This window comes from Myotis lucifugus, unplaced genomic scaffold (genome assembly GCF_000147115.1).
Source record: "Myotis lucifugus unplaced genomic scaffold, Myoluc2.0 scaffold_66, whole genome shotgun sequence".
NCBI classification, from domain to species: Eukaryota; Metazoa; Chordata; class Mammalia; order Chiroptera; family Vespertilionidae; genus Myotis; species Myotis lucifugus.
Window position 1 is genome coordinate 252,947 of NW_005871114.1, and position 10,334 is coordinate 263,280.

General features: G+C 43.4%; 1 protein-coding gene across 2 annotated transcripts; it reads left to right on the forward strand.

The window, feature by feature from the left end:
• Positions 1 to 6: 6 nt before the first annotated feature.
• SLC25A28 (solute carrier family 25 member 28) lies at positions 7 to 10,117 on the forward strand. Of its 2 annotated transcripts, XM_023754848.1 has the most exons (4): positions 7 to 136; positions 6,558 to 6,786; positions 8,106 to 8,162; positions 9,270 to 10,117. In XM_023754848.1, exons 1-4 carry the CDS (start codon positions 71 to 73, stop codon positions 9,785 to 9,787), a joined length of 870 nt encoding a protein of 289 aa, XP_023610616.1. In that variant the 5' UTR covers positions 7 to 70; the 3' UTR covers positions 9,788 to 10,117. The 2 variants fall into 2 exon arrangements, with proteins under 2 accessions (XP_023610616.1, XP_023610617.1); XM_023754849.1 differs by lacking the exon at positions 7 to 136 and having other exon boundaries at positions 6,595 to 7,499.
• Positions 10,118 to 10,334: the final 217 nt, after the last annotated feature.

A 10,334-nucleotide genomic window follows, 5' to 3' on the forward strand; every position in this document is an offset into this window, starting at 1 on the left:
CCGGTGCGCAGGATCCGGACTCCGGCCCGACTACGAGGCGTTGCCGGCTGGAGCCACTGTCACTACGCACATGGTGGCGGGCGCCGTGGCAGGGATTCTGGAGCACTGCGTGATGTACCCTATCGACTGCGTCAAGGTGAGACTCGGACCGGCTCCGAACCCGACCTAGGGCTGACCCGCCCCCGGGGTCCAGTCCGGAGCCGGGATCCAGGCCCAGACCCGCAGCCGACATGAGTTCTTTCCTGGCTCTGCCACCAGCATACAATCCGTCCGATGCTCCATGCAAGCAAGGTCCCGGCTGGGAGTTGACCTCAGCCAGGAACCAGGACCCATTGGTACCCGTCAGTGAGATCTGACTCGGGACTCGGGACGCTGGAACGAAAACCCGTCAGCCCAAGCCCTGGATCTCAGCTGGGATGTAGCAGGAATAGGGTGGGAGGGGATGAGAACAGCTAAGCGCTCCTGACTTGATTAAGGGGAAGCCAGCGGGCATGCCAGACCCTTAGCGGCTGGGAGGTCAAGCGCTTTTACAAGCTCCTTGCTGTGTCTCCCCCCAAAAGTGACGGGGCAGGGATCAGAATCTGGGGCCTCTCAGCTAGATAAAAGGTTTACTTAATACATGTGACCGAGGAGCGATTGGCAATTATTGTGCAGAGTGCCAGACTGGAAGTAACGTGGGAAAGAGGTTTCGGTTTCTCTGTGCAGCAAGCGCGACACCCCACCTATTTCCTGAACATGAAGACTGAGCTGCGATCAGGATTGTGTCCTATGTGCAGGGAGCACATCAGCTCCCAACTGAGAGATGGAGCTGACAGTGTATTTCTTGAGCCATCTGGAGTTGACCAAAGGGGGAAAGTGGCCTAGGAGGGAAGCATTACGGTATCAGAAAGAGGATGTAGGATGTAAGTGTGAAGATTATATGGGCTCAATTCGAGGGCATGATTTGGGTGAAATTACGCAGGCTGATTAGTGGATACAGAAGTCAGGTCCTGAAGAAAGCTGGGCGAAGAGGGGAAACGGGTTATTCGTTACAGTTCTTATGCATAAGAACTAAATTGAGAAGTAAACTTGAGGGGCGTCTCTTGAAATAAATATGACAGAGACGGGTGCCTCCTGTCCATGTTAAGGGTATAGTCAAACAATATCCTGTCAGCTCTTTGATGCATGCTTTTGCCTCAAATAAGGAAAATGTTATATATTCGAAAGGAGGGTATCAGTTTGAGAAATGCAGTCTGTCTCTTCTGCTTTTCCCTGGTTCCAGTGCCGTTTCATGTTTTCATTAGTAATGTGGATGCGGAAATGGGGAAAGGGCTTAGTAAGCTTTGTGGATGACACTGAGTTGGTAGTAGGATTCTAGTACACTGCAAAGGTAACTCCTAACAGGGGCCATACCCATTGAAAGGGTGAATGCCCTTGGCTAAAGTGGACATTAGAATTTTAAATGCCCTTGTCAATGGGGAGGAATAGAAATAAACAGTAAAATCCACCAGAGAGGAGTGAGAAGATGGTTAATGCTCTAACAATATTGAAATGTAAATTGGATAACTACAAATGAAAAAGATTCAGACACTTATGTAATAGAGGCTAGGCTGAATGACTGAATTGTCAGTGCTGTATATCCAAAAGTTAATATGATCTAACTGCAAAATAACGTCACTATACTTAGACTGAGTGAAGAGCAGGGTCTAGGGTGCTCTGTTTCAGGCTAGGTATCAAATGAAAACTAGATCAAGGAATGCAATGAAAATTATTTAATGACTTGAGAGATACAATGCAATGTAACTAACTTAGAAATATTATAACTACTTACTCCATGTATTTACATAATGCTATTGTTATTGTAAACATTTTACAAATTCCTCTGTTAGAAATGCCTCTAGAATATTTGGAGCAGGCATATCTAATGGGGCAAATCGTCCTGTGACAAAATGGAATTGAATTTTTAGTAACTGAGACCATTCAGAATCAAGCATGTCAGATAAGGTGGGAGGTCAAAATGTGTAATACTGATTAGGGTCAAAGATAAGGTGGGACCAAAAAGCTAGGAGACCTACGAACTCCTAGACTGAGAAATCCATTGAGGGAACCCCTTCTGAAGAAGAGTGCCAGAAATGTTTTGCATAACCACAGCATTGCCAGGAGTCACTTCTAGCCTTCCAAGGTAACTACAGTTATTTTTGAAGAACAGTTCTTACTCATTTACATAAGCTTTAGAATTTTTTTTTCACTTAGTCATACAACATTATAGTCATGCCTCATTGCCCTACATTAAAAGAAATAATTTTTTGATCTGGAAGAAAAATGCTAAAGAGTCTTCAAAAACACAAAAACTACTTTAGAAGAATCATTTTCATTTGTCATTAATGCTGGGACTTAAATGACTAGAGGGAAGAACTAGGTGAGATCAGTAGGATTTGGTGTCAGGACGTATGTTAAAGACTTGTGCAGACATGAAAGTAAAATTCAAACCTCTTCCTTCAGAAAAGGCTTCACAGTTCACTTGTCCCTGGCAGCTCTTCTTCCTCTTTACCATAAGTGAGTGGTAGTGAAGAAGAGCTACCCAGCTGTACCCTAAGGCTGGAGGCAGTTATCTGTGTTGGAGCCTCTATGCAACCACAGTATTAGCACATGAAAGCTGACATTGCTTCTTGCCGTGCAGCCCTGTGTACCCCCAGCCACTTCTCTGGGTCAAGTCCACTTAAAATGTCCTTGGGAGGGACCATGGGAAGTCAGCATAGCCTTGCTCGGCCGTAATTATCCAGCCAACTATTTCCATAGTCACAGGGTAGTTTGAGAACCCAAATAAATCCCAGTTTTCCTTTTCTGGGAGGCAAGTACCAGGCTTTATCTATAGGGATAGGCTCTGCAACTCAAAGCAGACAGAACTCTTCTCAAAACCATCTGGCAAAGTACCCACCAGTCACCAAGGTGCCACTTTTTGGCTCTGTAATAGTGAAGCAAATAATCTACTCCCATAAGTTAGAGGGGCATTTTTCTAAACTCCAGATGTAAATGGATATCTATAACACATTTGATGAAAGATTAAGAAATGGAAACATTGGCGTATTGATTTTCTTGCATCTATTAATAACAATAAATATTCAATAAATGGCAACTGTTCTTACTTGCCAAGCACTATCTGACATGCCTTATATTCATTTATTTATGTAATCATTGAAACAACTTCATGAAGTAGACACCATTTTCAATATTTTACAGATGAAGAAAAGGAGGCAAGTTAAGTAACTTGTCCAAGGTCATATAATTTAAGTGGTACAGTCATGATTTGAACCCAGTGTGACTCCCAAGCCTTCCATACAGCATCTCAAAAGCAGATTTCCAGAACCAAGTAAAGCACAGAATTTCACAGTAGTGCTGGTTCCTAAACATGGCCTACGGATTAAAAGCTGGACATATAATTATAGCTACAGAGAAGCTAATTCTCATCTGAGGACATTTTCATTGATTTTTAGAGACGGGGAGGGGGGGGGGGAAGAGGGAGGGAGAGAGGGAAGAGGAGAGAAAAAAAAGAAACATCAATGTGAAAGAGAAATATCGATCAGTTGCCTTCCACATGCTCCCTGACTGGGGACAGGCTGGGGGTCAAATTTGTAACCTAGATCTGTGCCCTGACTGGGAATCAAACCCAAGACCTTTCAGCATATGGCATGACACTCCGACCAACTGAGCCACATCAGCCAGGGCACAGAGAAGCTTTAAAATGAAACAAAAAAACAAAAAACTAAATTAAACTTGATTTATTAGTGGTTAAGGACCAGTTAGTTGTCCATGCATATTTGTGGAATGACATACAATTTACAACACTGCCATGATCTGTAAATTTTAAGATATGAACTAATATTTCTGAGAACCATATTTGAAAACAATAAAAAGCCTATTTCTAATACCTTATAAATTACCAATGGCTTTTACATGCCTTAAATCTTTGAATCCTCACAACAGCTCTATGAGCCAGCCATTCTTAATCTTATGCTATAGACTATGCAGTATTGTGTTTAATATTGAAGCTCAGAAAGGTTGACATACCCAAGACCACACATTTAGCTAAGCTGGGGCTTAAACTCAGGCTTTCTGACTCAAATGTGGCTTGTCTTACCAAACCACTGATCTCCCTAATAGTTTGTTTGGCTTTTCTTCAAAGCCGGGATTTTTATATTGAAGGCTATTAATTTTTAGAGATTTCATCTTTTTCCAAAGTAGGGAAAAATATATTCATTTTTATAATTGGCAAACTTATGCCTGGGTCCTCTTTATAAGGGCTTACTTTCATTGAATTAGAATTGTGAGTTAGGTTTAGATGTGTGTAAAATATTCAGAGTGGCTTACCTCCAGGTTTCAAAGGTCTTACCTCTGAGGCCAGATCTTTCAAAACTGGTTGCCTAGGCCAGCCAGTGTGGCTTGGTGGTTGAGCATTGACCTATGAACCAGGAGGTCATGGTTCAATTCCTGGTCAGGGCACATGCCTGGGTTGCAGGCTTGATCCCCAGTTCGGGTGTTCAGGAGATAGCCAAGCGATTCTCTCATTATCATTAATGTTTCTATCTCTCCCTTCCTCTGAAATCAATAAAAATATATTTTTTAAAAAGTAGACTGGTTACCTAAATATGCTATTGACTCCAGTAAAGCAGTACAATTTCTGAACATTCTCCCTATACAAGATCAGTTTCAAACAAATATATGGAAACACATAATTGTTAAGCCACTGGGCCCAATTTATCTATTAGTAGCCATAGCCAACAAAGACGTATAGTCTCTCTGAATAATTCATCTGATGGATTTTATGCCCCTGGGTGATGTGAAAGATCAGTAAGCACAACCTATCAGTAAGCACAACCTATATTCTTTTTTTTTATTTTGAGAAGTGGAAACAAATGTGTTGTTATACTATGTGTTGTTATACTGTGTATTTTTGATTGAACTTACAGTAATTAAGCTTTCAAGCTTCCAGTTCTTTGTTGGTAGCAGGCAGGAAAATAGAGGAATAATATAGAGGAATGTGGATTGCTTGTGGCTAACTAGGACCTGTTAATCTGGATTCTGTTAATTTAGTTAGTTTCTTTTCTCCCATGCTCTTGAGAAAGGCATTACTCTTGGGTTCCAAATGGCCAACAGGAAGGTTCAAGCTTTTAAATGCAGATTCAATCAGTGATTAGATTGAAGTGGGAATTTTAACTGTACTTGGGCTTTAGTTATCCCTACTGGCTCACTAGTGGCCGATTTGCTACTTTTTGAACTGGTGCAGACACAGCTAAGATTCATTAAGTCTTTCACTTATTCGTTCAACAAACACATGTTGGGTGCCTACTGTGTTCCAGGCACTAGATACTGATTTTATATTCTATGAGTCCCTGTGCCATCTTAATCTTGAAATGGATTAAGAGACAAGAGATCTTCATTGAGAGACACAACCTTCAGAGAAACTTCCTCTTTTGGGAAGTGTTTCAAATAAGATTTATTTGACAAATTTTAATAAAACTTTGTCAAGGAATATCATGCAAAGTGACTACTGGCAACATTTGAGATCTTGCTCCCTTCCCTGGCATATGTTGTCAGTTTGGCTCAAATAACCTCTTAAAAAATTCTCTACAAGCTTGGACATTTTTTTACTGGTACATTGACAGACTCATATACTGGTAAATGGAATCATACAATATACACTCTTGTGTCTGAATTACTTCATTTAATATTATGCTTGTTGGATTCGTCCATGGTATTACATGTAACAGAAGTTAAAAGAAAAAATGTATCTACCATAAACTTTCATTCCAGTCTTTGAATCCTCTGGAGGTTCCAAAGATTATATTTTACGGAGACTGATTTTATTCACTGATGCCAGTTTGGGGATTTGGTCAATTTAGATTAGAATTTTGAAAGCCTCTTCAATTTTAGAGACTAGGTTGATTTCCAACTTCATAGTTTCAGGGTAAACTTTCTTCCCAGGAAATTGGAGCAGTATCTATTAGGAATGCTACTTTTGCTGAGATTTGATCTTGCAGACCCAGCTGCCAATGCCAAACACTGTGAAAAAGTCAGGTTATCAAATCTCAGTTTTATCAAAAGATGAGCCATCATCATCTCATTAGTCAGTGTAGTATTTGGTCAGGAAGGAAGCCTACGATCAATCTTCAGAAATGCATCAGTATGTGTAGACAATAAATACTTGACTTTAGAATCCATTTGTAGAGTTCTTAGCCTGAGTTATTAAGGCGCAAAAACATCTGAAACACAGGCTTGATATTTGTTGCTGGGGCTGTGAATCACTTTGGAGTTCCAGGACACTTACCAAGGGGTGATATTCTCGGGGAAAATAATGTTACTCTGTTCTTAGGGTCATAAATGAGTAGAAAAAGAAAGGTCCAAGGGTTAGAAAGATCGGATATAAATTTGGAAGCAAGCAAAACTGGATGCCAGGTATCACTCCTGCCCACTGGCTTGATGCCACAAAGAAGGTCTGCATAGTGCCTAAAGCCTGAATGTTGAGGTTGAGCGAGAACTTGGCATTACTGACATTGCACTTCTTCTTTCTGTAATTTCAGACCCGAATGCAGAGCCTACAGCCCGACCCTGCGGCCCGCTATCGCAATGTGTTGGAGGCTCTCTGGAGGATTATAAGAACCGAGGGCCTGTGGAGGCCCATGCGGGGGCTGAATGTCACAGCAACAGGCGCAGGGCCTGCCCATGCCCTCTATTTTGCCTGCTACGAAAAATTAAAAAAGACATTGAGTGATGTAATCCATCCTGGGGGCAATAGCCATATTGCCAATGGTATTGAGCCTTCCTGTGCTGGTTCCCCCATTTTCCCAACTCTTTGGGCTTTGCTGCTATCAATGCTTTCCAGTCTCAGCATGGTTTGGAGCTGAAGCTTTGGGCTGGGGTAGGCCAGATTATAGGGAGGGACTTCCAAACCTGATGTTCTCAGACAACCGGCCGCTTCAACCCCACCCCTCCTTTGGGGCACCTCAACAAAGGGTTACAATATCCTCCCTTACCTACCAGCTTGACTCTTTCCTCTCATCATCTCCCTGGCATCAACTGCTAATGCCCTGGTAATGTGGAGACACACACTGAACTACCCCGTTGTATATTCTTGATAGTCGGGTGGTGTCCTGCTCCTCAGCAGGATCGGAGGTGACCCAGCCACCCAAGGAAGACACTAATGGAGCCCCAGCTCTTCGCCTCACCTTTTCAGGATCCCAACTGACTAGTGGCAGTTTTTGTCATTGAGGACATGACAAGACCTCAACAAGTGAATGGGGGTGGGGCCAAGGGACTTCTGTATGGAGAAACCAGAGGGTTGAAGTTATGGAAGTAAGGGAATCTCCAGTAGCAGCCTGGAGATTGAGGATCGCCCAAAAACCAAAATGAGTGTAGAGAACAGAGGGTGAGGAATATGGTAGTTCGGGACTTGAAGAAAGGTAGATGGACAGATGTTAAGATTTGGAGGCAGGTTGGGCTGCATAGGGGCATCGGGATAGAAGGTGAGATTCTTTGGTGACGATCTGGCACCTGCCTCTCATGTCCTCCCCCCTCTGGAGGCAGTTGATGCGCTGGCATTCCTTGGCAGCAGTGTATCTGCTTCCTATTGGGGCATGAAGTGAATTTATTCTTGGAACCATAATTTTTAAAGAAAGTTTAAAAATTGATTTTAGAGAGAAAGAGAGAACAATCAATTTGATGTTCCACTTATTAATGCATTCATTGGTTGGTTCTTGTATGTGCCCTGATCGGGGATTGAGCACCCAACCTTGGCGTATCAGGACAATGCTCTAACCAACTGAGCTACCTGGCCAGGGCCTATTCTTGGAATCTTTATTGATAAAATCTGGGCCATTTTCTTTGATTCTTCCTGCCCTTAGTATTCTAGATGTGGAAAGTACATTGGTGACCTTACTAAGTTGGTGGGAACAAATATCTTCATTTCTCAGAACAGGAATTTAGGAGCAGTGGGTTCCCATCTTTTGAACTGGCTCTTAGCATTCCCTCACCCCACTGTGGTTTAGCACAGCCACTTCCCTTCACTCAGCCTCAGTGAATCAGTCGCCCTCTCCAGACCTTACATGTGGCAGTTGTTTTCTCCTTTGCAGGTGCGGCCGGGTGTGTAGCTACATTACTTCATGATGCAGCCATGAATCCAGCTGAAGGTAATCATTTCTCAAACTTTCCCTTTGTGGGCACCAGCATCTGCATCTATTATTTCTGGTTTGCAGAAGAAAGCTGAGAAACACCTGAGTTTTGGTGGGAAATCCTGCCATGTTACCTTGTCTTACCACTAGAGGGTGCTCCGTCCATGTCCGAATTTAGGAAGAGCCCCTTGGACTGGTAGCATATTCATTGAGTTTAATTCATCTTTAGGGCTTCCTTGGGAAAAGATATGGCTCTACGTGGCCTGTTTCTGGGCCTTCTTGGAAGTCCCCTTTGTAGTGCAATTGATCTCATCTTAAATATTAGCAGATTATTTCACTTCAAAGAGATCAAGATGGATTTTCACATTTGAAAATACTGCCTTGTTGGAATAAAGATCATTGAGATAGGAATGAAAGGGTGAATTGTAGAGTTCAGTCCCTGCACTGTGGCTTGGATCTTGGCATTTTAGTTGGATGATGAGGTAGTCAAGCAAATATGAAGGGATAGCATAATTGCCATGTTCCTTAACTTCCAGTTCTTTGCCTGTCTGGGCAAGGCCATGGTGTGCAAAGGGCCAAAACTAAAGTGAAGATCCACAGAGCTCATACCATGTAGTCTACCTGAGGGAGTAGAAGATACATATTTGGAAACTGAAGCCACACTCTTGGCTAGGAATTTTGTTTTCTTTCTGGTAGTACTCTTCTCCTGTGGGAGGTATAGCCATCCTCATGTGGTAAGAGTTAGGTGCTCGTAGTACCTGAGGATGCACTGTGTTCACTGCCACCAAGTCATTTCTTGTTTCGGGAGTTACAAAAAGGTAACATAATCATGATATAATGATAGGTAATTACTTATTTCAAGGAAACCCTCTATCTTAGGTGTTATTTAGCTGGTTTTAAAGAAATCTTGCTGAAAGTGGGTCCATTATTTTTGGGCTTTTTGCAAACCCTCTCAGATCCCCTTCTCTCAAAGAAGGGAAACCTTATCAGGCTGACAGCTCGCTCATATTTTTTTCTGTCTCCATTCCATTGGCTGATCTGCTCCCCTGGGACTCTGAATCTGGACACTTGCTCACCGGTTGGTTGTTGTCGCCGTTTCTTCCTTCTCGTTGATGGCATTGCCAGTGGTCAAGCAAAGGATGCAGATGTACAACTCACCTTACCACCGGGTGACAGACTGTGTACGGGCAGTGTGGCAAAATGAAGGGGCCGGAGCCTTTTACCGCAGCTACACCACCCAGCTGACCATGAACGTTCCCTTCCAAGCCATTCACTTCATGACCTATGAATTCCTGCAGGAGCACTTTAACCCCCAGAGACGGTACAATCCCAGCTCCCATGTTGTCTCCGGAGCCTGTGCAGGAGCTGTAGCTGCCGCTGTCACAACCCCACTGGACGTTTGCAAAACACTGCTCAACACCCAGGAATCCCTGGCTTTGAACTCAAACTTCACAGGACATATTACAGGCATGGCTAGTGCCTTCAGGACGGTATATCAAGTAGGTGGTGTGACCGCCTACTTCCGAGGGGTGCAAGCGAGAGTAATTTACCAGATTCCCTCCACAGCCATCGCATGGTCTGTGTATGAGTTCTTCAAATACCTGATCACTAAACGGCAAGAAGAGTGGAGGGCAGGCAAGTGAAGTAGCACTGAATGAAGTTGGGGGTTCAGACAACACTGCTGTGCTCTACTCACTCCAGCCGCATTCTCTGTCTCCTGGCATGCTCCAGCCTTGAGTGGAGTTGGAAGGAAAGTAGAAGGCTCTCCCCAGGCTGTTGGTGTTTTGGCTAACACCAGTTACTGCCAACCTCCGATGCGCCACCTTTCCTTCCAGGCCCTAAGCAAGTGCAACAAAGCACACCACAGCACGTGGACAACCTCTCCATCCTGGGCCTGATGACCTGCTCTCGACTGTTAGAGAGGGATAAGCAGCTCAATCCCCTGGTTCCTAATAAAAAACGTTTAAGTTAAATGGTTTCATTGGGTTTTTCTAGCCAAAGGGGAGGTGAAATGCATCAACTGTTCTTGACTTGAAGCATCAATGAAGGGGCCGAGAAGGAAGGTCTATTGCATATGTGTATAGTTTGGTTTCTGCTGATTTTCACGGTGATTTAAAACCCTGGGGTCCCACTCCTCTTGTTTTAGTAATTAGGCGCCAAGGAATCTCCCTAATGGCAGGAACAATGGGC